General features: G+C 39.9%; 4 protein-coding genes across 4 annotated transcripts; 3 read left to right on the top strand and 1 right to left on the bottom strand.

Annotated features, from left to right (window-relative positions):
* Positions 1 to 5: 5 nt before the first annotated feature.
* On the top strand, positions 6 to 13,747 carry bgnb (biglycan b). The gene is made up of 8 exons (XM_030768181.1): positions 6 to 185; positions 7,368 to 7,664; positions 10,030 to 10,142; positions 11,000 to 11,213; positions 11,333 to 11,443; positions 11,689 to 11,782; positions 12,168 to 12,306; positions 12,565 to 13,747. The coding sequence occupies exons 2-8, from the start codon at positions 7,415 to 7,417 to the stop codon at positions 12,760 to 12,762; spliced, it is 1,119 nt and encodes a 372-aa protein (XP_030624041.1). The 5' UTR covers positions 6 to 185; positions 7,368 to 7,414; the 3' UTR covers positions 12,763 to 13,747.
* Positions 13,748 to 15,778: 2,031 nt separating this feature from the next.
* Positions 15,779 to 19,685, top strand: b4galt3 (UDP-Gal:betaGlcNAc beta 1,4- galactosyltransferase, polypeptide 3). Its single transcript, XM_030769186.1, has 6 exons — positions 15,779 to 16,052; positions 16,400 to 16,635; positions 16,892 to 17,082; positions 17,482 to 17,604; positions 18,940 to 19,044; positions 19,352 to 19,685. The coding sequence occupies exons 1-6, from the start codon at positions 15,782 to 15,784 to the stop codon at positions 19,683 to 19,685; spliced, it is 1,260 nt and encodes a 419-aa protein (XP_030625046.1). The 5' UTR covers positions 15,779 to 15,781.
* A 2,950-nt stretch (positions 19,686 to 22,635) lies between these two features.
* cfap126 (cilia and flagella associated protein 126) lies at positions 22,636 to 24,228 on the bottom strand. The gene is made up of 5 exons (XM_030767749.1): positions 24,202 to 24,228; positions 24,021 to 24,083; positions 23,577 to 23,654; positions 23,126 to 23,320; positions 22,636 to 23,013 (listed from the first exon to the last, which is right to left on the bottom strand). The coding sequence occupies exons 1-5, from the start codon at positions 24,226 to 24,228 to the stop codon at positions 22,636 to 22,638; spliced, it is 741 nt and encodes a 246-aa protein (XP_030623609.1).
* Positions 24,229 to 24,827: 599 nt separating this feature from the next.
* ccnq (cyclin Q) lies at positions 24,828 to 26,858 on the top strand. Its single transcript, XM_030769985.1, has 5 exons — positions 24,828 to 24,979; positions 25,176 to 25,359; positions 25,456 to 25,588; positions 25,939 to 26,157; positions 26,425 to 26,858. The coding sequence occupies exons 1-5, from the start codon at positions 24,865 to 24,867 to the stop codon at positions 26,512 to 26,514; spliced, it is 741 nt and encodes a 246-aa protein (XP_030625845.1). The 5' UTR covers positions 24,828 to 24,864; the 3' UTR covers positions 26,515 to 26,858.
* The last annotated feature ends 164 nt before the right edge of the window (positions 26,859 to 27,022 follow it).

Raw genomic sequence — 27,022 nt, 5'->3', positions numbered from 1 at the left:
TTCAGTGCTCCTCATCGCTGACAGGCACTGGCTGGATGACCAAGTGGTAAACTGTGGAATTAGCGTTTGGGAATGAAAAAACACTCATTTTAAGATCATCGCGACTTAATTTTACAGTCCAGATTTTAAGGAGAAACATACAATAAAACACGATCGGTCAAAATTGGGATTTTTTTTATATAAAGGTAGGTTTGTTTGCATATATGAGCATTCATTCCTGTAACTTTAAACATTCTGGCCATGCCATTTTTATTTTGAACGGAGGCTCTGGATTTACTCCAGTAATACTTTATTCTGGGAGATACTCCAAACGACTCGGACCGAAGCCGTGATTTCTTAATGGGTTATCAATAGTTAGTCAGCTGCTCTGGGGATAATCTTACTTAATACTTTCTGACTTTTTTGAGTTTCTCATTGAGTTTCAAACACATAAAATGCTACTCGGTGACTTACAAATATATACTTGTTGGAATGCATGTCTGGATCTCTCGAGCAATTCGAGTTTTTCCCAGTCGCCATCTTCCTTGCAGATAATAAAAACTGTAATCCTTTAACACCGTGTCTGATGCTGTGGCCAGCTGATATGATAGGTGGATTCGAGTAGGTATGACTAAACGTGAGTTATAATGATCTCTAGATGTCGCTATGATTTTCAAGTGGGTTTTGTTCCGTTTGTCTATAGGACAGAGTCAAGATGGTGTAACAGAGGTGTTTTGAAAAATGGCGTAGTAATGCCACTGGGAATTTATTGTAATTTGGACATTTAGTCTCTGAATCTGGAGTTGTATGAGATCGTCACCATTGAAGAGCCTCATTTACTCAGCCTGTTCAGAAACCTTACAGGTGCCTGCGAGAGTTTCCTCGTGTTAATTTACCTTTTTTTGTTCTTGTTTGTTTGTTTTTTACATTTAAAGTTCAAACACACCATTCGTTTTTGAAACGATATCTGAAGCAGTTTAGAGTATCTGGGGTCTAAAAACAGCCATTATCTGCATTTCAGCAGCTAGTTAGTCTGGTATATTGAGAGCACCTCTAATTGACTGATAATGATAATTAACTCTAATTTCCATTTGGCAAATGATTGTAATGTGCTTGCCGAAGAATCCCATAGGACTTTATAGTCCTCACAGTGATTGTCACAATTGAACTAAATAACCCAGGACAATGGCATAATGGCAGTTCATGTTCAGTGTCTTCCAATTAGTCATAATTGTTTTTAATTGGTTTTAGTTTTGATTTTTATTGCTGTAAGTTAGCAACAGAGATAAACTAAACCTATTAGTTTCTCATGCTCTGATATAAAGTCTCCGCTTTCTTTGTGTTAAAATTCTTCTTGGTTCAATTTCAAAAGTCTATCAAGAGTGGATATTTTTCTATGAATGATCTAATGTCTGTGACTGTCTTAAATTTTACACTTTTGCCAGTATAATACAAAGGTATTTATTTTCCTACCCGTGTTCTGGTGAAAGAACTTGGCATAAAGGGAAGGTCCTAATGTCACAACTGGTATGTTCATTTTAAGCACCCTCTCAATTTTTGGAAGAAGAGACTGGGTCTACAATAGCGATTCCAGTGAGAAATGAGATCGACATCACTAAGTATCGACATGACTAACGGCTATTCCATACTCCCCAAGCCTCGAATAATACTTTTATGATTGCCTCGCTGTCCTTGCTTTTCACTCTAGTCATGCAAGTTGGGCCCTCTTTAGGCTTAATACTGAATAGTCTTATGTCCTTTCTGTGGAGGACAGCACAGACCCATCTCAGTGATTTCTTCACTCGCATGGGTCTAGGCTTCAGCACTTTGTGCTGTGAACAGATAGAGGACAAATAATGACAGAGAGCATAATGAAATGATGAATAGGGGGAATTATAAATGTGAAGTAAGTGAGCTGTTTGGGAGGTTGCGGTTTCTCACGGGGCTGAAATGAGGAGCCCCAGACTGTGGTTTGTGTAAATCCGCTCTGTGACATTTTCAGCATTGCATATGATCATAAGGTGTGGTACAGCACCAAAATCTGAAATCATTTCATAATAATGCTTGTATGGTGAAAATGTGGATGGAGAAGACGTGGGCTGAGCCATTTAACCAAGACCTTTGACTTTAATTTGAACAAAATTAATTTGAACAAAACAGAAAAAAAGAAAAAGGGGTCAGGGTGGACTTAACTGTCATTAATTGGTCTCACTGGTGTACATGAGAATTTCAGGACTTAGACTTTGGTCTTATAAGTGTTCTTGCTTGTCTTCTTGCTTGCTTATTTATATACTACCATTGTGCTGCCATTCAGCTCTGGAACGAAATGTGTGTGGTAGTGCACATCAGTGATCTCCCACATATTCTAACACATTTAGTATATCACAAAATATTGTAAATATATTTCAAGTTCATCAAAAATGCTTCTGGATTCATTTTGCTAGGCCTGCTTTCAGTTCCGCTTTAGGTTGATTAGCCCTGCATTCAGTTTTTATGCCTGTAGCCACATCCAAGCAAAGTGGTGGTAGACACAGTGCCAGACAGTGCCTTTTTTTAGAGACAGTAGTCACCAAATTACAGCGGAGCCTACAGTTAATCCCAGCCATGCGCATGGATCCTGGAACCGCCCAATGGTTAGTCAGGGAAGAGAGAATCACTCGGCATAGCCTTAAGAGAAATCAAGCACTATATATCTTAATAATTTTAAACACTATGGTCACACAGTAAAATAATGGCATTAGAATACTCGAGTCATGTTTAGAGGAAAACCAGATGCTAGCCTTGTCAACAGAATATCCTGCAGGCTGTGTTGATTCTGAAATGCTTTTTATTTCTCACTTGACACCTAGTCTAAAAGATCAAAACTATTGGACAGAAAAGTGCAAGCTGGACACAGAGTATGTGAGATAATTTCCTCCCTCATACAAAAAGCAGTATTCACTCTTGTAAGGGCAAGTCCACAGAGGTCATGCCAGTTCATTGCTTGCTCAGTAAAAGCATAGTAAATTCACAACTTCCAGTGAAGTTGCATCCAAAAATATTCTTCATTGAAAATATTCTTCTTTGACTGATTTTCTTTTAAAACTCATATGGTCAATTCAGTTCATAATTCAAGTTTCCTAATACAACTGGCCCTAGCTCCTTTTTTTGTGTCACATAGAAGAGTGTTTCTGTGCAGAATTGTTACGATTTGATCATCAAATTTCGTTAGTAAATCTGCAGATAACAGCTCATCTTTCCTCTCAGTGTCTCAGTCAGATGTTCAGTGCCTCAGCCAATGGTGATCAGTTGGTTTTTGAAGTTTAAAAACAAAATGAATGTTTCCCCATAAAAAAAAGACAGGCAGAAACACACTCCTCCAAACATGAGGGGAAATTCCCGTTGGCTGATGTTCCGTAGTTCTGATTTCTTTTATCATTATAATCATGAGGAACATGTTCAAGTGTCTAGATTCCCTCCAACAAGTGACTGTACTACAACCCAGCCAGCATTCTTAGAAAAGGATTATATGTGTCCAAAGGAGTTTCTTTTTAAAGAAGTAGATCTGGTTGGGGTTTTTTTTTTCCTCATGAAATTATATCATTACCTATTTTTTCTTTCATTTCTTCACAGACAAAGCGGTAAATCAAGTTCAGCTAAAGTTTCTTTGCTTTAGATAAATGACAGAGCTTTGATACAATGTCAGTGCGACACTTTTCCCCTTTCCCCACAATCTCTCTCACCCCTCACTGCCAACTCCTCACTCTCCAGCCTCACTCTTTCTCATTCCTTCCATGTCTAGTTCTTCACATCCTCCCTTTCTCTCGTTTGCACACACCACTGCCCCTCAAAGATAAACACGGTGGAAGCAGACAGATTGTGTGATAGAAATAGCAGTCTCAGTGCCCTATAGAAGGGGGAATGTGGGCTGCCTAATTACCAGGAGAAGCTGCTGTTCTGTGGGATTGCAGTTAACTTTGTTTGAAAGAAGAGCATGTTTTTAGTGCTTCAACAATTTAGTGCAAAGGGCCCCTGATAAGTGGTTACTGAACTCGTCAGATTGGTGACTGGTTGACATATTTGGCTCTGATTGTGATGCGCAGACATCTCCCTCCATCTTTTTTTTTTTTTTTTCCCCCTGGCTCTTTCTCTGCTTAGCACAATCAGCTGCGCTGTGGTTTTTGTGTTTTCTCTCATTTTAAAGCCAAATGTTTCTGTTATTAATCTCAGTTCAAACAAGATTCTTCCCAAAAGCATCCATCTCTGTGCACTTTACCTCTGCTCAGTTTGCCTGTCTGATTGGCCACAGGATGAAAACAGGAGGAGAGTAGTCCAAAACCAAACATAAAAAGCGAAATAATGGCTTTCTGTGTATTGTTGAACAGTCGTTGATTAGAGGCTGTCCTTTAAAAGTTTGCTGTGTGCAGCAGTATTGTAACCTTAAAAACGACACGTATACTTATTGCATATTATAGTGCTTGTGTTCATAAATAACATATAGTTTTTTTATATTTATATTTTTGCATGGCTTGCAGGATGCAGAGAATTCTGGGTAATTGTGCCCCGGCCCTTTCCCTGCATTCCTCTGGCCAGGCCAAAGCGGGCTTTTTTTTAGGGGGTAAGTATGGTATAATTTAGTAGCTATTTTTACAAAAGAGAACAGGCTGCATAGAGATGGGTTTGCCTTTTTTTCTGGTCAACATCATGAAAAAAAATGTGTGTCTGTTTGTTGTTTAAACAAATGATGGACACTCATTGAAAGAAGAGCATGCTTGAGAGATGTGCATTTACCATACACAGCGGTATTCCACACCTAGTAATCCTCAAAATTGTCATGGTTACCCAATAAGGAAATGTTTTTGCATGAAAGAAACTGCCGTTGTGCATAATATTCTATGTATAATCATAGTTTTGTGAGTGCTGTATGGTTCATATTAATGTGTTTTTACACAAACATTGGTACAAACTGTTGCTAGTCCAGGGAGGAGGAAGGACCTCTCTAGACGGCCCCGTGCTCGGGCAAACATCTAAGTGTCAGAGGCATGGAGAAAGTGAAATGAAGATGATTTAGAAGTAGCCAAGGGTAACAGTTCAAACATCTAGAGCCTCATCAGCCTTGGGAGATATGAGACATGAAGCATATTTGAACAGTCATGTCAGGGACAAGAGGGCGTTTACATTAACGTCTTCTGTGTAGGATCTCTTAAGTGCCGAATTGTCTGAATTGTGTTGGGAGGCAAAAACAAACTGACAGATGGTCTATTTTTGCCCTGTCTATGTTCTCTGCTGTCCCAGAATAGCTTCTTGTATTCCAAGACCTAGACTGAAAGACATAATTTTTTAATAATTTTTGGTAAATTATAGAGACAGCTCCATTAATGATGCACAGTATTTTGTTGGAGTATCATGTCTGGAGATGTTGCTTCAAGCCATATTTTATTGATTTTTTTTTTTTTTACAATGCTCAACATGCTAAGACACGCTTTGGACAGGATAAAAGTAATAAACTGTATGTCATATATCAACGATGATAATTAAACTGCAGCTGCTCGATATCCTTGATCATATTTGATTAAGAAGAGTCATTAAATCTTTGATTAAAAAAATTAGACCAGAGGAGCATGGAATTTCGGAGCCAAATGGCTCTTTCCCAGACAAATGTCGGCAAAGTTCCTCTGAGAGGAAAAGACTGGGATCCAGTAACATCTGGTTGCCCTGGTTGAGGCACTTGTCCTTTGAGATTATTATGGTTACAATGTGGAGAGAGACATAGGAAATACACCGAATCCTCACGTGTGCTCATGTCAGAATATTTTATGGTATACTGAATGACAACCAGTTATTTGTTTGGAACTCATATTTACTCTTGGTCTTTGTTTTCTTCTTGGTGTACTGAGGAGAGCTTGGTCAAATAAGCATTTAACACTGTGTCCTACTTTGTGCCCTTCTCTACTAAAGTCTAGACCGGGAATGAGTGTGCTAGTACCAAATAAACATCACGTAAGAAGGCAAGGATGGGAGGGGATCACTGAAGAGAATTCAGACAGAGCCCAGTCTTTCAAATACCTGAAATACTTATCTGACCTCGGTCTGGTGCTAAACATGTGGATGGGAGACATAGAGTTACAGGTCAGGTTTAGGCTTAAGTTCAGGCTGAAGGTCAACATTAAATCAGGGTCAGAAACAGGTGTGAATTCAAAATTAAGTAAGGACCCATATCAGGTTAGTGTGAAGGGTTGCAGTCAGTTGAAGCGAGAGACAAGTTTAGCCTCAGTTAAGGATAGCTATCAGGGTCAAGGGTTCTCTTAGAGACCAGGTCTACCAACAGAGTTGGTCTTCAACCCAACCAATGACCTCACTTGCGTCAGCTGGAGTGTATTCAGGCATGACCTCATGAACTCCCTCTCCACCCAGCCAGAATGAGAGAGAGAAAGAGAGAGAAAAAAAGTCACCTTCCCTCTTCCTGTCTGAAGAAAGGTCCATGTGTTTCACAGAACCCTGTTTGACTTTTTCCACCATGGCACAATGTCTGCCCCACACACACACACTCTCACACAGGTGTGCATAGTTGTAGATTGTCTGCATGAGATATTTAAAGCAGTGCATAGCAACCACTGAAGTACTTAGTAATTTCTTCATGGGCTCAAGTGCTTGTGTTGAAGTGACTGCTCAACCCACATAATGATGTTACTGACATGGGGCCAGACTGAAAATGGCTTGCTCTTCCAACTGCTAAATCTCACTGACTGCTTTCTGTTGGTCCCACATTCCAGTGTTACTAAGCCTATTTTATTCTGCTCATTTCCCTTTATCTAAACCACTGGCACAGTGTGCTAAACATTACTTTTTGTGTTGTTTATGAAAGCCACAGTACAGTAATGCAGAAGGACATGATCCTGTATGTTTTTTCCCCCTTTCTTTCTTTTATTCATTGGTGAACATAAAGATGCTTTGACATGAAGAAGCTCTGACACACTTTCCTCTGCTGCCCTCCCACTTAGCAAATGTACCAGTTAGAAAAAAGTTTGGCTGAACGTGGGACCACCTAAGACAGTGCCGGTTCAGTTCTCTGAGGGAAATACCAAAAAAAAAAGCCAGAGTCTGTGAAAATCTGGTGCTGCACAGGGAAGGGAGACAGACATGATGCATTTATAGGTGGCTGGGGAATGGCAATGTTACAACGCCCTTTCATTAAAAACACCACCACCAACACAACTACCAACACCCTGTCCCTAACTGGCAAAGTGTCTGAGGGTGGAGAAGGAGAGTGAGCAGACTCTAAAACAAACTACTGGGTCATTATTGGACTGTATTGTGAGAGATATATGAAAGGAAATGTGGTAGAAATGTTCCCATTTATAAAATAACTCCCCCCCCGCCCCCACCCCTCTCTCTCTTTCTCTCTACAGACAATTGTGTGTATGTGTGAGAGCCAGGTTCTCTCTGCTGCCCAGTGATGTTGTCCCACTGCTTTCTCCTGCTACTTCTGAGTTTGTCCAGCCTGACTGGCCCCTCATTGACTCTGCCCTTTGAGCAGAGAGGCTTCTGGGACTTCAATATCGATGGCGATGGGGGAGGTCTGATGACAACGATGATGAGGGATGAAGAGGAGGGCTCAGCTGTGGAGGAGATGCCACCCCCTGAGGTATCCATCTGCCCCTTTGGATGCCATTGCCAGCTGCATGTAGTGCAGTGCTCTGACCTGGGTGAGTGCCAGCAAGAGGTTAAAAGAAATAACAGAGAGAGAGAGAGCGAGAGAGAGAGAGAGACATGTCTGTTTGTTGACAAGTGAAATGATGAGGGAAGTTTGTGTTTCTCTGAAGTGTGTATGTTTATCTAGAAGTTTGGTATGTGTGGGGAAAATAAACAAATGACTTTATTTTGGGTTAACGAGCAAGTGTGTGAGTGGGTGAGTAAACGGGCGAGCGAGAGAAGAAGAAAAGTCTGAGAATGGTAACATGTGAAATCTGGAGTGGTGCTTTCTGGGATACAGTCCTGTGTTATCTGAGAGAGAGAGAAAAGAAGCGTTCCACAGGGATTTACCCAGAGTGCTCAGGGAGAACGGAGACTTTGATGGCAACTGATGAAATGCCTCTGTGTAATTTCCTCGGGAGCTTTACGGAGCAGCTTGGTGTTGTTCTTGGGACAGGCACAGGATGTCTTACAGGAACAGAAAGAAAGGGAATGGTGGGGGTGAGGGGGCTCAATGCGGACAAAAAGCCTTTGAAGACCAATCTGAAGAACAGTGGAATGTTTATGGATAGCAGAGAAAATTGAGGGCAATTAATATGGTTTGTCACCTCTAAACTGTCTGCAAAGATAAGAGAAGACATCAAATGTAATATGAACTATGAAGCTGATCATAGGCTGTTTTGTTTAAAAGGTTTCACTGCCATCCACAGAGTGAAACTAACAAAAGTAGATTTACAAATGAGTGTTATTCTGAGTAAAAGGGGTGTGTTAATGTAACCCTGTATTCACCCTCACTGTTATGGGAATTTTTTGAGCAAGTCAGAGTAATTATTTTTAAAACCCTTCAGCTTTCAGTCTATAATTACACACATGCTCTCAAAACACTAATACCATACAGTGTACTGAGACACACACACACACACACACACACCTTAACAAATCCAACCAAAAACTCAGGAAATGAGAGATTATTGTCTCAAAACTTCATCCAATTCAGACTCATATTTGCTCTCTTGCAATGTGTGTATATCCATGTGTGTTTATGGAAGGGAGTATGTGGTTAGTGCTTGTGTCTGGGTGTACATTTATAACACTTTTGCAAATACATGGCAACCTTTTGTACTAGTGGTTCTGGATATTTCATCACTATCATTTCTTTTCTCTCATTTTCCACTATACTCTAACTCCATTCTGATGGGTGTAATTGAAAATATGTTGGCGCTTATTTGGAACAGATGTGGGACACCATGTGGAGTTTGAATTGTTATGTGTGTATTATTTTGCACCATGTTCATATTTTGGGGTGTGGGGTTGCGGTCAGAGTCCTTGGTTTTGGGGTGTAGTTAAGTGTTGCATAGTGGTTAGAAGAGTGGATTGGGGACTAGATGGTTGTTGGTTTAAGTGACAGGTGGGTGTAGTGTACCAACCACACTTTAAATTAGATTAACGTACTGTCTGAATGTCATTCTCCAGCATCTGATGTTACTTCACTGAGAGGATAAAGTTCTATAGGAATGCAATTATACATTTTGATTGGAGCCAAAAAATAATTATTTTCTGCTTTCAGAATTCCTGTTATATCAATAAATCAAACAATTCAAACATTCTGCCCATTTCAAGGCATGCTTGACTGACATCAACAAAATGTTATTTGGAATAAGGTGAAGATCCATATCTTTTATTTTGTACATGGACTATTTATTTACTAAATTTTTAGAATTCATACTCACTCCCATTGCCTTGGTTTGCTGTGCTGAATCCTTCCCTTTTCACTTGACCTATTCTTGGCCAAACATACAGAACCGGTTTTGTCTGACTGGTGAGTCACTAGAGATTGTTGGATGTCAACACCAGTAAAGTCCACGTCTTACTTAAAACACTGAGATCTCAGACTTTCATGAATCATCGCTGTGGTCTCTGACATAAACAGAAACCACAAGAAGAGAGACTGATTTGGGTGATTGTGATGTGGTTGTTACATAACTAAAATGGTGTGGTCATCGATTTTGGTGTGGTCATGATATCGCAGGTCCTGAATAAGGTCCGGGGGCTGTCAGTGTGAGGACAAAGTATTCTGTATCATTTGTATTCATTTTATGTTATTCTGCTGACTCTGAAAATGTCCTGGCTTAAGGGGCTCAGCAAATTGAAACCAGCTGGTGAGCATATGGTGTGTGTGTGTGCGTGTGCATGCGTGTGTGTGTGTGTGTGTGGTTGTGTGTGTGTGTGTGTGTGTTCAGGGGCATGCATGTGAATGGGGCATGTGTTTGTCAGTCTGTGTACCAGAGGAAGCATGACGCTGCATTTGTTTTGCTGGTGATTGACATATTTTTCTGTGTGTACACATTTTTCAAATTGTGATATTGGGTTTTTGCTCAGGACTGGCAGAGGTGCCTGCAAACATCCCGACCGACACCAAACTCCTGGACCTTCAGAACAACCGCATCAGCGAGCTGAGGGAGAATGACTTCAAAGGCCTCACAAACCTTTATGTAAGAGACCAATGCTGTTAGAAAAGACAGATTGCTGGAGAAGCAAATTAAGGCTGTATTAAGGGTGAAAAACAGCAAAGGAAAGAGTAATAAAGAAAGTGAACAAAATGCTGCTTTTTGTAAATGGAAGGAAAGGTAAGTGAGAAGACGGATAATAAAATTATCCGACAGGATGTTAAAACATATCAAATACTCAAACAGTAGAATGCCCCTGTTGTTCTGAAAACAGGGCATGTGCCAAACAGAATATTTGAACTCCCTCAGGGTTTCAAAGCGAAGCATTTATTCCTACCATTTATTTGGAGCTCTGACCAAACACAACATTTATCATGGCCAGAGAGAGAAATATGAACATCACACATAAATAAATGTGTCTTGTAACTCATGCTTAGTGTGTGAGAGACACATTTTAGGCACAAATTATTCACGATGATATTTCTTATACCCTTTAAATATGTTCCTATGGCTTGTGTTTATGGACAGTTACAATCTAGGCACGGAATTTGAATTGGCCTCTGGTAGAAGTAGCTCAGTACTGTGTGTGCCAGTTACAGCGTGGTGATGAGGGAAATGATGTAGTAAACTAGGGTTATAAGTACAATCATCCTGATCAAGGCACTTAACCGAGGGCACTTTAGACGTGTGTAACTTTTGATATAGAAATTAATAATTGTAAGCTGCTCTACATAAAAGTGACAGCTAAATAGAAACCTTTTTTATACCCCCTCTTACGGTTATATCCATCTGTTTTCTCTTCCCCTGACACTGTCTGTCTCTGTTTCCCTCTCTCTCTGTCTCCCTGTCTTTGTAACATGACTCCTCTTCATTATTGTTTATTTACACGTCTTACTCTATAGGCGCTGGTGCTGGTTAATAATCAGATCTCTAAGGTTCACCCGCGGACATTTGCGCCCCTGCGGCACCTGCAAAAACTCTATTTCTCACGGAACCTTCTGACAACTGTCCCCAAAAACCTCCCTCCCTCCCTGGTGGAGCTTCGAATCCATGATAACCACATTAAGAAGGTGGCTGAGGGGACCTTTGAGAGCATGGGTAGTTTAAACTGCATAGGTGTGTATGGGTCTGGACACGACCCTGTGTACATGTGTACATTTGGATAAATGTCTCCTATGTTACTTTTGTGGTGAGATTTTGTCATCAACTAATTACATGTAAATTATGTGTTTTAGAAATGGGGGGGAATCCCCTTCAGAACAGTGGTTTTGAGCCTGGGGCTTTTAAAGGACTGAAAGTCAGCTACCTCCGCATTTCAGAAGCCAAACTTACTGGGGTGCCCAAAGGTAACAAAAGAATCCACTAACTGTTCCAAAAAATAAACATAGATCAACAACATTAACAATCTGAGATGTGAATCTATTACCAATATAATATTTCTTCATAAATAAAATTGAATTTGCATGCTTGAATGTTTGTACAATACTGTAAACCCTCTTTATTTGATTTTAACGCAGAAGGCTTGAAATATGTAATGAACATTGTTTTTTTGGGGGGTTTTTTGTGTGCTGTTGTGAACGATTGTGTGTAGATCTGCCTGAAAGCATTCATGAACTCCACCTGGACCACAACCAGATCCAGGCCATAGAGCTGGAGGACCTGAGCCGTTACAAGCAGCTGTACAGGTGAGATTATGTGAACAGTTGTTTGACAGTCCCAGCATAGCCTTCTGGCTCACCCTTGAAGCATTTCCTAAGGCAATAGTGCCACCTACTGTTAAAGATTCTGGCTATGTCTTGGATGACAACATAAGGATGTTTTTAAATGTCACTTCTCTCACCGCTCTAAACCTCTAAAGAAATTGCATTTTGTTAGTAACAGTTGGAATTGAATAGCCACTCTTCACTGAACAGTTTTATTTAAGAGACTATTATGGACCACTCTCTCCTTAATTGTGCATCCTTTTTATTGTGTCTCTGCCTGACTGAATGCCTTCCTCAGTTCCTTAATCTGTGTTCCTCTCTGTTTTTCTCTGTTTCTATTATTTTTGTTTTCATTCCTGGTTGCCAGATTGGGTCTGGGCTACAATAAAATCCGGATGATAGAGAATGGAAGTCTTTCATACGTGCCAAAGCTGAGGGAGCTTCATTTGGAAAACAACCTTCTCTCCAGAGTTCCTAAGGGCCTTCCTGAGATGAAGTACTTGCAGGTGAACGAGAATAACGAGGGAGAAAAGAAGTGTGTAATTGTACCTGGAATGGATCAGGCATTTTAGAAAAGCTTTCAGAAAGACAGGAGAATGTGATGGACAATATATATGCATTGATTTGTAGTTCAAGGTGATGGAGGCCAGTAAAACAGCCTTAAAATTTCAATGTTATGTGAAGACTCATACTTCAGAGTAATTTAACATACACACATATACCATTATCTTACCCTTCTATTCCCCCTCTTCTTTCCTCATCAGGTGGTTTACCTCCATTCTAACAACATTAGCCGTGTGGGAATAGATGATTTCTGTCCCCGAGGATTTGGCATGAAAAGGACCTTCTACAATGGCATCAGCCTTTTCGCCAACCCAGTCAAATACTGGGAAGTGCAGCCTGCCACCTTCCGCTGTGTCACCGACCGAATGGCCATTCAGCTCGGCAACTACAAGAAATAGAGGGGGAGGGGGGGTAATATTAAGAGATTATGAAAGGACTGTGCTGAGAAGAAGTAGAGAGGGGGAATTGGAACAATTGGAGTTGAAGAATGGAAACATAAATATGCACATTTACAGTAAATTCCAAATTGTTCAAATGTTTGAATTGCTGAGAAAGTGGGGGAAAAAAGCATAGACTAAGAAAAGATAGATGAATACTGTGTCTTCCCACTCTCATGAGGAGAATCCAAGGAAAGAGGATGTGAAGAGGATGTATTGTGGTTTTATTCCAAAATAATTTCCTTAATCATCTTGAAAAGCTAAGATTCAAAGACAAACTATCAACCATATCAGTTTGAACAATGAAAATGCACAGTGGTTCTTTGGTGGGGTGAGGGGGGTGCGTGACACCAACAAATTCCAAACAATATTTTAATCCGTTGATTTTATTAAACATTTCAATCTTTATAGTTTTTAGTCATGTAATTTCTTATGGTTTAATATTTTAAATATTATTATAGTTATATTTTATTGATTTGGTGAAGATTGGTTAGCTAAGGCAATGAAAAAGAAAGCCTAAACATAGAGTTTAAGGTGCTTTTTATTATATGTACTATTTTTGGGGGGGAGTCACTTTGAAAGTCGTTGTCTTGCTTATTAGCTGCCTGGTTATTGATGGGGTGTTAGAGGTTAATGATTACACACACTGGCATGTCTCTGATAGCCTGGAGCATCTTTTTTTTTTTTTTTTTTTGTCAAAAACCTAACATCCCAGTCTGGCCCTAATCTTCATCCAGTGCCTTTCTTTTGAGGATTGCAGCTGGTTTTGATACTGGGAATGCAATATCTGATATGTTGTCTCTGCAAATGCAACAAAATACTCCATATGCTTTCTTTGTTGGACTTTCCTGGTCTTCACTCATACAATGAGAACGAATCCTCATAATGAATACTCTGTACTCTGCTAATCTGCCGCATGTTGAGAATAAAAACCTTTTAAACTTGACTTCAGGGCCAGAAATGATGTACTATCATGGTCTGAAAACTGTGACAAATAAAACATCAATTAACAACGATAGATTTCAATGAGTTGAATGCACTGAATCATCAACCCAGCCGATCAAACAGTTTGTTCAATAATCATTCACGTTTTCATCACCTTCCCACATTTTTCAACACTTTCCTGAACCTTTCTCAATATAAAAATATTACAGTGAGCCACATAAGCAATTCAGTGGGTTCAGTTTACCTTGGGTTTAGCAGCGCTGATTCCCTTACACCATAGCTCAAAGAACATTTATATTTAATTTCAAAACAAGTATGAAATCTGTTTTCGTATATTATGAAGGATAAATTCAGCCATTAGAGCAAAATTATAATTACGGAAACCCTCAATGCCATGACATCTATTCCTGAGAACGGTCCATCATTTTCTAGAAATCGGCATTTATGGTTTGCTTTGGTCTGCGGGATTAAGCATAATGTTTACGTATATCACAGCATCCGTATTCAGACCACATCGACGCACACATGCCACGAAGCTGTCAAACTGAAAACTACAGCAGCTGAGCGTGCTTTCATTCTTATGTATTATCAGTAAATTCGAGCACAGATATTTTACGGTTGCTAAATCAGTTTTCGGTGGAGGTTGGAATTAATCCAACTCAGCTATTCGATATTGCCCCTCAATTCGCGTCACAGTAGGCTACTGCCCCTCAATATGTCTGTCAACGAGTACCACTCCATCGCTTACCGAAACGGCGATTAACATTTGATGCCACAGACTGTCAAGAGTCAAATGCAGTGGGATAGTCAAAAATTGCGCGGCTTTGCTCTTAGTTACCCTACATTTTGAATTTGTTTTTTTGAAATCATATTACGCAATGCTATCGCGAAAATCCATTCGGACTTATCGAATGCATGCTAATAGCAGGGCCTAGCTTGTTATTGACGACCACTGGTGCCGGGGGCTTGATTTGAAACGTCGTAGGAAAACAGGGTGAGTTCAAAGATAATGTTAATCGGTAATCGAATGATTTATACGCATTTTCGAAGATATTCTGCATTCTTTAATGATTTTTGGGACGATGCGTTGAAGACATCTCCGTAAATTACTAAGCGAAGATTTTATTATTATTATTATTATTATTATTATTATTATTATTATTATTACTGTTAGTATTATTGTTGTTGTTAATATTATTGTATTGAATGAGACTTCTGTATTCTTGTTTTCGGAAGATGAAAGAAGTGTTAGGATTTAGACCTTCTTTCGAACTTCTACAGTCGACATTAATGCAACATGGTCAAAAATTGCTTTAACTTGGAGTCACTGTGTAATAGCAGATGGAAATTTTCACATGAAGAGTCTTGAACTCTAGATCCAGCTAGGGCAACACCAGCTATCGTTCAGGCCTTGTCCATCTGTACTATTAGAATATATTAATGTTGATACGTTACTATCCATCTCTTGTTCAATAAGAAACTGTATGAAGTGTCAATGTAAAATAAAATACATAATCTAACTTGAAGATCCCACTACTTAAATTCCCAGGATGTCCAATAATCTGTGTGGGGCAGATGGCCTCCTGATCCATTTTAAGAGTTCTGACAAGTGTGGACCACAGGTACAGGGGCCTTTCTTATTTTGGCACTTTTCATTGGACAGCATTTCATATTAACATACATTTACACGGATAGAAAGAAAAAATGTTCTTAAGGAATTTATTATCATTTGTGTCTAACAGATGCATTCTTAACATGTACAGTGATGTTTTCATCTTTGTTTTTCAGTGATTGAGGACATGGCTGTGTTGACATCGTTATAGCATTTTTTTCCCCCACTCATAATATAGATGTCCTCTGCAAAGCTCTGTGGGCTAACTGCTCCCCTCTCCACCTCTCCTGATCTCCTTCCCTCACATCTTCTCTCTACTCCTCCTTCCAGCTCCCCCTTCCATCCCACCATCCCTGTTGCTCTCTTTTTCCTTTGATTTTCCTTCCTTTCTTGCTCCCGGCATCTTTCACTGGTCTGTCCATAATGATGTGCTGTGGTCGAAGCCTGGACTCTCCATGCACTCTGGCTCTTTTGGTTGGCTTCCAGTTTGCCTTTGTTCTCTACTTCTCCCTGGGAGGCTTTCGTGGCCTCGTCTCTGTATTGGTTCACTCCTCTGAACCTGAATTTGACTATTCTCATCCCCATGATGTCTACACCAACCTCAGTCACCTTGTGGCCCAACTCCCCCACCAGACAGGCCCCACTGGATCAGCACCACAGCTTAAAGATTGTCTAGTGCCCTCACCATTGCTGGGTGAGTGAGTGAGGGGTGTATAAATATGATTGGGCTCATCTGTTTCCTTTGCTGAAAGCTTTCTTGATGGATAAAAATATGTCATTTGTGTTGTGTACGGTATGGTCAGTTAAGTAGTCAGTAGTCAATAGCTTTAAAATGAACTTTTGACATTAAATCCCAGCTCTAATAAGAACTGAATAAGATTTAAGATCAAATTTTCTGTTGAACTGGAGCCGAGGTATAAAATATATCCCTTCCGATTGTTGTCCTCAACACAAAATTTAATAGAACAGTATAGTAAATGTGCTTGAATTAAATAAATACTGATGTATGAATGCCTTCCCTTTCTGCTTGCTCTCCTTTAGTGGGCCCTGTATCTGTTCGCCTGACCTCACCGCCTTCATTTGAGGAAATCAAGGAGCGTAACCCTTTGGTAAAACCAGGGGGACGGTACCGCCCACCAGACTGTGAACCACAACACCACACGGCAATTGTGGTGCCGTACCGGAATCGACAGACCCACCTCCGCGCTCTTCTTTATCATCTCCACCCTTTCCTCCAACGACAGCAGATCCATTACAGCATCTATATTGTACACCAGGTACCTGGATGTATATGTATAGCATGGTCTATACTGTATGTGAGAAAATTTGGGGTTTTATTTGAGGTTATCGACCGAAAAGACCATAAAATGTTGAAATAATCTCCACGCTTAAAATATCTATGATATTTTTACTTTAATTGTGCTTTGTTTGAATTGTCATGCAAATCCACTCCCTTCCTATGTCTCCATTTGTCCAAAACTGTCTCACTTGTCTCTTTATTTATTTTTACTTACCCTCGTTCTCTCTTTTCAGTCAGGAAACTCTACATTCAACCGAGCGAAGCTGCTGAACGTGGGCGTGCGTGAGGCTCTGAAGGAGGAAGACTGGAGTTGTATTTTCCTCCATGATGTGGACCTGCTGCCGGAAAATGATCACAACACCTACAGCTGCCACCCCCAGTACCCTACTCACCTCTCTGTGGCCATGGACAAGTTTAGATACAGGTTTCCTTTTTATAGTCCCTCATCACATACACATGGTCTTAGAAGCAGGCACTATGACCAGAACAACTGAATTTAAAATTACTGTTCCTCTAGAATGAGAAAGATTGTAGTACTCTGGTTCATTTAAGAGTTTGATCTTGGTGGTTCAGTACTATGTTGCTTCTTGTGCTGTTAGTGCCCTTATCTGGAAAAAAAAAAATATATACATATATATATATATATATATATATATATATATATATAATGTCAGTTAAAATGAATGCATGTTAATGTTGATTTGTCAAACATTAAATTTGATCTCATATCTGACAGTCTTTGTTTGAATACTAAATAAAACATAATCGTGGGTAGTTAATGGTCTCCCTTCGACATATTTTCTTTATTTTGACTCACACACAGGCTTCCATACCCACAGTATTTTGGTGGTGTTTCTGCTGTAACCCCAGACCAGTACCTCAAAATGAATGGCTTCCCAAACCAGTACTGGGGCTGGGGAGGGGAGGATGATGACATCGCTGCCAGGTAGGCAAAGCAGATTAGGACATTTCTGATACGAAGCATTCATGGGCCTGGGGAATTAGAGCTGTTGTATGCCCATGTTTTCAGACAAATCATTTGCATATAGCTAGATTAACTGTAACCAAATTAGCGTGAGATGAAAAACCACGCCACATATGCATTGTGAGAGGTTTATTTGTTGCATGGTGTGTGTTAGTTCTCTTTCATCCATGTTTCATTTCACTGTCATTAACACTCTCATTTCACCCTCACCTTCACTGCATCCCTCTGTTCACTCCAATCTTTCCTGCATAGCCACTGCAGGGTTCAGTAAGTACATGCATGAAGCATCAGGCTGGTTAGAGTACAAGGTATCAGCTTTCCTCACCACTTTTCATTATTTTGCCATTATTGATTCAAATGATCATCGATGCCTCTATTCTCCTCTATGACATTTGTGATATACTTGCTTTGTTGTGAATTTTAAAAGTTAAACCTTTAGCCCTTTATATGGTTAGTGGTTAGTTTTTTAGCTGTGTGAGACCTCAAATTTGTTCTTGTACCTCCTCTCTGGTTCTCTCTCTCTCTCTCTCTCTCTCTCTCTGTTTATGGCCACTGCCTATGTGAATGCAGTATAATCATGGACCAGTCACTTTGCCTGCTGCTTGTCTCTGAGAGAGCAGGGCTCCTCACTGCATGGCTGTTATCTCTAGGTCCTGGACAGCCACTCTCCAGTAGATTTAAGATTTTGATTAATCTCTCAGGAACTTTTTAAAACAACAGCTGAGAGTTACATAGTATGTAGTAAAGTGTAAAAGCAAAGACTTTGGTCACCCTTTGATTTGCTTTCATGTGGATTTTCATATTAACATTTTTTGACTGACCCAGATGATTCGGGTGAGATGGAAGAACCAGAAACGAGGACCAAGAACATTAGGGGTTAAATACCTGGACTAGATTCTCTCTACACCTTTAGTACAACATGTACTTTACCTGTCAACCAAAAGTCAAGTATGTACCTCTTTATTTTACCACAATAACTTTTCAAAAGAAAGCTTTTTAACTGTTTCTCCTACTGAACAAACTACTGAAAAATCAGTGGTTTGTTTTTAGTTTAATTCGGCATGGTTAGAACCCTCCCACCTTAGCATGAAAATCCAAAACTGGAGCTTTTTTTCAGTCCGTGTGAATCTAGCTCTATTTGCTGGATTTACTTGGTTCCATCTGTCATTGGAAATGACATAACTTTGTTTTATTCTCTCTGTTTTATTAATTTCATACAGTCTCTGGCTCCATTTCCAACCATTTTCCCTTTGAATCCCTGTTATTTCTTTTTCTCCTGTGGTGTGTCTTTAACAGAGTACGCCTCTCTGGGATGAAGATAGTGCGCCCCCCAGTGGCTGTAGGCCATTATAAAATGATCAAGCATAAAGGAGATCAGGGTAATGAGCAGAACCCTCGAAGGTAATCATTAATCCTAATGCTACAACTGTCATAAAGTCATCTTTCTCTCCTTCATAACAGGGCCACAAAACCCTGTTACTAAAGGCTTGTAGTCCTGCAGTGTTTTGTTTGAACCCTGGTATAAAGCACAGGCATCCACTATTCATCAGGAATCTTGCCGTCCAGTGTCTCAAGAATTCATGCAGTTAAAAATTGTTCTTTTTTCTTTAATGGTCTAACTGCTTATCTGAGCATACAGTGCCTACCTGTACCTGCACCTGTACCTGTACCTGTACCTGTGCTGACTCACTTCTTACCTCCCATACAGATTTGACTTGCTAAAGCGCACCAGGATAAACTGGCATTCTGATGGACTCAATTCCTTGACCTATGAACTCCTGTCCAAAGAGCTGGCACCACTGTACACCAACCTGTCTGTCAACATAGGGGAGGACCCTCGCCAGCCCCCAAGGAAGGTGACATCTCCAAATCCCGAAAAACCCCCACATCCTGCATCCAAACCCAATAAGAAGAGGGCTGAAGGGGCAGTGGTTGGTGCGGTAACCACTAAAGCCACCAAAATAGAGGCTGCCCAGTGGAAGTCACCTAACGGAAGCTCAGTAGTTACAGAGAAAACTGCTGTAAAACAGGAAGTAGGCTGAGGATGAATTTGCAGTTACCACAGGATGACTTGTGAAATGGAACAGTGAAATGAATTTTGCCAGTATGATTTTTGTATCATTCTTTTTCCTTTTTTTTTTTAATAACTGATTTTTGTTTGAGGTGTTCTCACATGTAACCTAGTGATACCACTGAAAGTTTGCTAATGGAGGTAAGAGGGACTTAATACGATGGCCTCTCAGTGTTACTCTAAAACCAACATCGTGACATTCACACAAAATTCAGCACCCTCTCGAGGCACCCTCTCCACTACTGGGAGGGACAACAGACGATGTTGTAAATATTTCAATTGAGAGTAACTTATTAATGTGTCATTGTACTGTAAAGACACAGTGCCAGTGCAAGTCCCTGTGTATTCATTCAGCAAGTCTGCTACCAGCTGCTACTCTGCACCCCACTGTGTGGGTTCGTCTCTTTGTGCCTTTTTGCGCTCTAGAACTGGTGTGTACTAGCTTGTGAGACTGGTTTGTCTCATTTCTGGAGCTATATATGCCCTCTCAGTGTATACTGCTCGGTGTACTTATGTACTAATTCTTGATCAGACTTTTATCACTGTGGACAGGTTCCTGGTCGTGCTCAAGAACCATACAGTTTGTTGCAGTTTTATGTTCTCATTCCAGAATCATTTTTTGAAAGTGGACACTGATTTAGTTTCTGTTTTTGTTTTGAAATTCTCAGAACACTCTTTATATTTATATGGTGATACACTTTTATTTTTGTTTTAGTCTGGTGCCTCTCTTTAATTCAGAATTGTTTAGAGACAATCAGTTAGTAAATTAGCTGAACTACAAATTAAATGGTGAAGAAAAGCAAATATTACACAGAAAAATATTTCTTCTGTTTGAATGCCATATTAAATTAATTTAATGAATGTTTGTATTCAGTGGAATAGGTCTGATAATATTTTAGTTGAACTTTAGAGTGCTGTGACATTCTAATAGGTGTTTTGGGTACTGAGAATAGGATGAACATTATTTAGTTTATGATTGTTTTGATGGAAACAGATAGGAAGTAGCCCTATTCACTGCCAATAGGTTTTTACAAGTTGTAGTCCACCTCGGCACTGTAACTCATGGAAACTGCTAGTGTTCATTTTAGCACATACTTTATGATCCTATAATTGTGACAGTACTGAGATCTTGGATAGTTACAAAGATTTTAGAATTAGTTTGAAGGAACACTTTTAGAAATGTTTGAGGAGTGATTTTAGCTTTCTTTTGAGGAGATTCGCTGTATTAGACAAGTTTGTGAGTATAGTATGTGTTTGGATTGAGAAGCGTTTTAAAACATATAAGTTCAACAGCTTTGGCTACACTATAGTAGGTTGCATAGTTTTGTTTACATAGTTTATAGTCAAAGAGGACTTACAGATAAATAGCTCATCATGTATCATAATATGAATGTATGTTATTTTATAGAACATGAATAGAGTTGGAATCACCAAATTGGGTTAGGATCAAAAACACTGTTATACTGATTGTCTTTTAAAAGGAAACATCTCTGCTATGTGTACACCGTACCCATACAAACATAGCAGATGCTTGACCAAGAGAGGAAATTGTACATCCAGTCATTTAAGGAAACATATCAACACTGTAGTGTGACATACTATGCATTGTACTCATGTATTCAAAAATGAATGGGAGAAGCAGTGTAGCATTTCAAAATGTAATGGCAAACATACTTCAGTTCTTCATTTGGATGGCTTTGTGTGACTACTCCTTATGCCTTTCAAAGTCAAAGTAAGATGTAAAGTTAGATCAAAAGAAATCACAGACAAATTATTTATCTTTCACCTAAGTATTTTCCAGATATAAGCTATACTAAACATCCCTTAGAGTGGATTATTTATCTTGGCTGGCAAGCATGTGTCAGAGGAGTCTTTCCTCACAACATTTTTTGCAAGATCTATATAGGTTATATATTTAATACAATAGTTTTGTATTGGAAGTTGAGTAGTGAAGAAATACTTGAAAACTCATGTATAATCATCTTAGATTAATCCAAAACAATCTAAAAGAAACAGATAAATCATTAAAAGAACATTTGGGAAAAGAAAATGTATTGAAATGATTTTTTCTTTAGCTTTGAGTCACATCTACCCAAGCACTGTGTGGTCTTGTGATGGGATATTCATCTGAGCGTATCTTGATCATTTTAGGACAGTTATGTCAGATAAGCTCTGATTGTGGTTTCAAATGTCATTCCTGATAGCCACTCTTTTTGAAGCTGTTCATCCAAACAGGTATCTTAGCTGTATGTGATTATCATTTGACAGCTGCCGCAGGTGATAGATCTTGAGATACATAGCATTACAGAAAACTACAGCAGTAGTGTATATTCCAGATCAAGTCAAAGCCTAGATGTTTCTCATGACTCTGTCAGAACAAAAGCTCACTTTGACTGGGGTCGTTTTAGTATTATTCTAAGGAACCTATAGGTGTCATTACCTGTGTCCACCAAAAATATTTTCCTGGTCGACTGTAGGCATTATAGTTGATATGTTAAAAATTTCCATGAAGCAGACAAATAAAATCATTTGTCAAACTGGCGATGATGTTGAATGTTTTGGTATAATATAGCACTCTGGAGAATAGCATGTCTCTTACTGTTTTCTCTTGTGCTTACCTCTCCATTTTGAAGTACCAGATGTAAGGTTGCAGTGCATTATGCTGCTTATATTAAAAGATTTAGTATATCTACTTTTCTATGTAATCTTTATCCTATAATATCAAAATACACAGCTACCCATAATAAATCCAACTTGCAGATAATTCTACGGACAGATGGAGATGCTTCACATTGGATTTAATATGCACTGCGGGCTTTTTACTGGGAAGTTTGAATGTTATTTTCATTTTCTGATATGACTGTATTTTGATCATGGTCCCTGAAGTATTCTAGCTGTTCATCAGGTGGGCCAGGGGAATACTAGGATTCTAGTTTCTCTGGGGCAGGGCTGGGATGGGATGGTGCCTGACTGTGCTGAGATACTGCTCTTTCCTGGCCTTGACTGTGCTGAGATGCAGGTCTCAACTGGGCTTGAGATGCAGATCTTGACTGTGCTCGACTGTGTTGAGATGCAGGTCTCGACTGGGCTTGACTGTGTTGAGATGCAGGTCTTGACTGGGCTCGACTGTGTTGAGATGCAGGTCTTGACTGGGCTTGACTGTGTTCGGATACTGGCCGTGAGTCTGTGTGGCTGTTCTGAGACTCTGGCCCCTCTTTGGCTGGTTCTTGTATATTTTGGGAAGGTGTGGTTGCAGGCATTGGATGTTCTTCAGTGGGTTGGTCAGAGATGCTATTTTGCTGAAAAAAGAAAACGTTGAGCAAATATTTGAAATAAAAAGGACAAATTTCAGTGCAATTTGAGAATGGAGCAAAAGACACCCTCTTCTTCACAAACAGCTCTTGTCCTTACCTCATTGGCATCTCCCTGAACTTCCAGCTCTGCCTCTGACTCTCTGGTTCTTGGTCTGGACTGCTGCCGCTGCTGCCCCCAAGACCGGAGGCGCTGCTGGCCGTCTAGCGAGCGCACTGTTGGATTGATGTAAGTGGGAAGGATGCGGGCTGGCAAGTCCCATGTGCCCTTAAAAGATGGCCATGCAGTTCCATACTGGCAAAAGCATATTTAAAAACAGTAATTTTAGGAAAAGTAAGTAGATGTGAGTTATGACTGACTACTCCAATATCAAAAACAATAATTTAAGAAATATGATCCATTTATCTGTGCAATTATGATTTGAATATTTTGGGAGTTTCTTTGTTAAGGTAGATAAATTATACGGTAGCTTCTACGCGACGGAATGGGATTTTTTTATTTCACTGATTATAGAAATAGGCTGTTAGGAAAGACATTAAGACATTAGGACCTTTGATTTTTTTCCAGGAAGAAGGTGGCCATGGTCTGTTGCTATAAACACAGTGTGACCCTCTGCTGCTTCTGGTCTCTAGAACAACAGGACCATACATTTTATACCTTCCCCATCAATAACATTTCAAACCAGGTTATAATACATTGTACAGCTTCAGGAGGAACATTGCGGTGCAATGTGAAGCTGACACCTTTGTAATAAACATGTAATATCCTGACTCATATGAAGTGATCATAGGCTAGAGTCACATAGATTACTGCTCAGAAATCTTACCAACATTCTTTCAATACTGAAATGCTGAACAAAACCAGGTCAGAAATGCAAACAAATAATCATTGTAAATTTACAGTCTTAAGCTGAAAGCATCGATTCAGGCAGGCCTCTGCGATAAAGCAAGGTCAGACCACACAACAGATCAGAGGAAGCTCAATTTAACCATACCTCTTTGAAGTGTCTAGGCACCGTCCAGTTCTGGAGTTTATGTGACTTGAAGGTATTTTCATACTGCAGCAAAAATGTCAAGAACATCACTATACAATACGTGTATACTTAAACTGAAACATATGATTTGATTATAAAGTTGTCTTAGTTTTTATTTCTATTTTATTTTATTTTATTTTACCTGGTTGGCCGAGTAGTTAGATGACATTGCTGTCGATTTGTTGTCTGGTCGTCCCTTAGCAACGTCACAAAAAAAGCTTTAGGCGGAAGCTAAGCCAAATCACAAATCTTAAATTAGGGAATAATTAAAAAGCATATGTAAAGTAAGAAAAAAGACAGCTTGTACAAAGTATTGGAAAAATAAAATAAATCTACATTTTATCAGTCGGCAATAATATATCACACACTCTCAGAAATTTTATTTTAACGTTACGTTGCTCCGCAGCGCAGAATTTTCAGTTGTACACCCCGTGCAGTAGATGGCGTCAGCTATTTGTGTGATCGTTTGTGTACTCACATCGGAAGTAACGTTAGTCATCAAATGGTGTGTGTTTTCGTGCTGTATGTATGTTCTGTCTTCATTCATTTTTAGCTTAAGAAATGATTAGGAAAACGTGTGAAAACACGATATCTTCAGTACATTGCTAAGTGTCCCACATGCCATTTTCGTCGAATAGCTTCAGTGGCAGTGCAACAGTTTACCAAGTATGGTGGATGTAGTCAGTCGATTACAAGCGCGTGCGAACGATAGTGATTTTTTTGGTTTTGTTTTGTGTTGTTTTTGTATTAGTATTGCTTAAGACTCTAAAACGGGGCCGTCACGGTTCGAAACGTAGCCGCCCTGATGTCTGCAAATGTCGATGTAGCGAGGAGCCGAGTCTCCAGTGATGCTGGTGATACTGAAGCCAGTCCGGATACTAAAATACACTTTCGAGTTTGCCGTTTTATCATCGAGACTGGTACGGTAACTACAATGAGCGTTTTATCGATTTATGTGACATGAAAGAAAAAATCAAGTCGTAGCTTTACTTATTTAATCATGGCAAGTGAACATTCGAAACAGCAAGAGTAATGCCTAACCGTGCTTACCAAGGTAATAAGCTTAATTGTTTGCATCCAGATCACTGAACGCAAACCTTTTTTATGACACTGCAGGGGTGAAGTTAGGTATGCGGTCTGTTCCAATGGCCACAGCATGCTCCCTCTACCATAAGTTCTTCCAGTCGGCTAATCTCCAGGTGTATGAGCCCTACTTAGTGGCAATGTCTTGTATCTACCTCGCGGGTAAAGTGGAAGAACAGCACCTGAGAACAAGAGATATCATCAACGTCTGTCACAGGTATGAGGAGCGGTAATGAAAAATACAGTAAGCTTTAACTGATTAACCTGTGCGACCTCTCATTTTAAGGTAGACATATGCCTGTCTGTCTCTTAGGTACTTCCACCCTGGTAGTGATCCACTGGAGTTGGATGGACAGTTTTGGGAGCTAAGGGACAGTGTAGTACAATGTGAACTTCTCATTCTCAGACAGCTTAATTTCCAGGTCTCCTTTGAGCATCCACATAAGGTAATAAACTCATGGTCACCTTTTTTGGTTTTTTTGTTTGTTTGTTTGTTTTTTTAAACACCTGTTCACCTCAAGATATAATAATGGTTAAAATTATGGGTGTACAAACCTCACAACGTCAATGATGTGGTGTTACTAGGGCCCTCATTTGCCAAAGAATTTGGAATTAAGATACATGTTAGCACCAGCCACATCTGTAAATAAAGTTAAAGCTCTTAAAAGGTGCCACACTCCCACTTTTATTACAACCTGGTGTTGTAATGTCATTTACACTCTGCGGCACTGGCATGTCTGAAAGCTGTCAGGTCTAATTTTATTATTCAAATTTGTTTTCCCTCTTGTGGTCTCAGTATCTCCTTCATTACCTGCTCTCTGTGAGGAGTCTGCTGAATCGGCATGCCTGGTCCCGCACGCCTATCGCTGAAACGGCCTGGGCCCTACTCAAAGACAGTTACCATGGCGCTGTGTGCGTACGTCACCCACCCCAGCACCTTGCTGTCTCCACCCTCTACCTAGCTATGCACAGCTACGGTGTGCAGATCCCTAAAGGAGAAATGGAGTGGTGGCAGGTGAGTATGTCACAGAGAAAAACCCTTGTGTCAGTGCTAAGTCCGCAAAGTTCTTGCAGAACTAGTGTTGCGTGACATCAACTGAAATGCATCTGGCTTTGAGAATTAAATCATTCACACTAACCTACTAGAGGTGATATGCTTTGGGGTAAATAGTGTTTTGAAATAGTAACTATATTGACTCTTCTCATAAATCATCGTTTTGAAATGTGTTTGTTATATTATTTCCCCTTTTGGACTGGTTGTTTTTTGCTTGTTTCTGTGCAGGTCTTGTGTGAGGACATTACTAAAGCTGACATTGAGACCATCATATCTGAACTGCTGCAGCTCTATGACATGGAAGCTAAGTGCACCTGAGAAGGGAGACATCACCAAGGAGAAGATCAGCTCAAAGAGGAAGCAGTGCTGATGTCTCATGGCCTTATTCACACAAATCTCACAGCTGACCAGAGACATATTTGATCATTCTCAGTGTGAGCGTTTACGGTGTGGACTGAGGTTTGACAGTAGAATTACACATGGTTAAATACTGTGATGAAGACTTGAGTGTTGGACACTCACTTTGTTCTTTTGAAGGAAGATGCTCTGTGAAAACCACGGGGGGTTTGGGCACAAGCGTAATGTGTGGGTGTCACGACCGGATTTAAAAAAAGAGAGAAAAGAAAAGAAAAGAACAGTCGTTAGCTGTACCACATCAGTCAATTCCCAAACCCATGCTCCACTTTCTTCTCTCCATTTTCTTCCATTTTTGCCAAGAGGGGGAAAAGAGAAGGAGGGTTAGAGGGGGAGGATGTACAGAGGAGAGAGGAAGAGATGTAAAAGAATCAACCTGTCCCCAGAGTTGGATTGTGACTTGAGGTAAGAC

The sequence above is a fragment of the Chanos chanos genome, chromosome 3 (assembly GCF_902362185.1).
Source record: "Chanos chanos chromosome 3, fChaCha1.1, whole genome shotgun sequence".
In the NCBI taxonomy this organism is placed as follows: Eukaryota; Metazoa; Chordata; class Actinopteri; order Gonorynchiformes; family Chanidae; genus Chanos; species Chanos chanos.
Note: the sequence above shows the minus strand (reverse complement) of the source record. Positions and strands in the feature narration are given on the sequence as shown.

What these genes read in the sequence shown, in the direction of transcription:
- bgnb (XM_030768181.1), top strand. Translation starts at nt 7,415, where the DNA reads ATGTTGTCCCACTGCTTTCTCCTGCTACTTCTGAGTTTGTCCAGCCTG. An exon ending in GGGTAGTTTAAACTGCATAG is followed by an intron (nt 11,214 to 11,332) that starts GTGTGTATGGGT and finishes TATGTGTTTTAG; the next exon opens with AAATGGGGGGGAATCCCCTT. An exon ending in ACTTACTGGGGTGCCCAAAG is followed by an intron (nt 11,444 to 11,688) that starts GTAACAAAAGAA and finishes GATTGTGTGTAG; the next exon opens with ATCTGCCTGAAAGCATTCAT.
- b4galt3 (XM_030769186.1), top strand. Translation starts at nt 15,782, where the DNA reads ATGATGTGCTGTGGTCGAAGCCTGGACTCTCCATGCACTCTGGCTCTT. An exon ending in AGTGCCCTCACCATTGCTGG is followed by an intron (nt 16,053 to 16,399) that starts GTGAGTGAGTGA and finishes GCTCTCCTTTAG; the next exon opens with TGGGCCCTGTATCTGTTCGC. An exon ending in GCATCTATATTGTACACCAG is followed by an intron (nt 16,636 to 16,891) that starts GTACCTGGATGT and finishes CTCTCTTTTCAG; the next exon opens with TCAGGAAACTCTACATTCAA.
- cfap126 (XM_030767749.1), bottom strand. Translation starts at nt 24,228, where the DNA reads ATGTCATCTAACTACTCGGCCAACCAG. An exon ending in CTAACTACTCGGCCAACCAG is followed by an intron (nt 24,084 to 24,201) that starts GTAAAATAAAAT and finishes TTTTTGCTGCAG; the next exon opens with TATGAAAATACCTTCAAGTC. An exon ending in TTCAGGGAGATGCCAATGAG is followed by an intron (nt 23,014 to 23,125) that starts GTAAGGACAAGA and finishes TTCTTTTTTCAG; the next exon opens with CAAAATAGCATCTCTGACCA.
- ccnq (XM_030769985.1), top strand. Translation starts at nt 24,865, where the DNA reads ATGTCTGCAAATGTCGATGTAGCGAGGAGCCGAGTCTCCAGTGATGCT. An exon ending in ATCATCAACGTCTGTCACAG is followed by an intron (nt 25,360 to 25,455) that starts GTATGAGGAGCG and finishes TCTGTCTCTTAG; the next exon opens with GTACTTCCACCCTGGTAGTG. An exon ending in GAGAAATGGAGTGGTGGCAG is followed by an intron (nt 26,158 to 26,424) that starts GTGAGTATGTCA and finishes GTTTCTGTGCAG; the next exon opens with GTCTTGTGTGAGGACATTAC.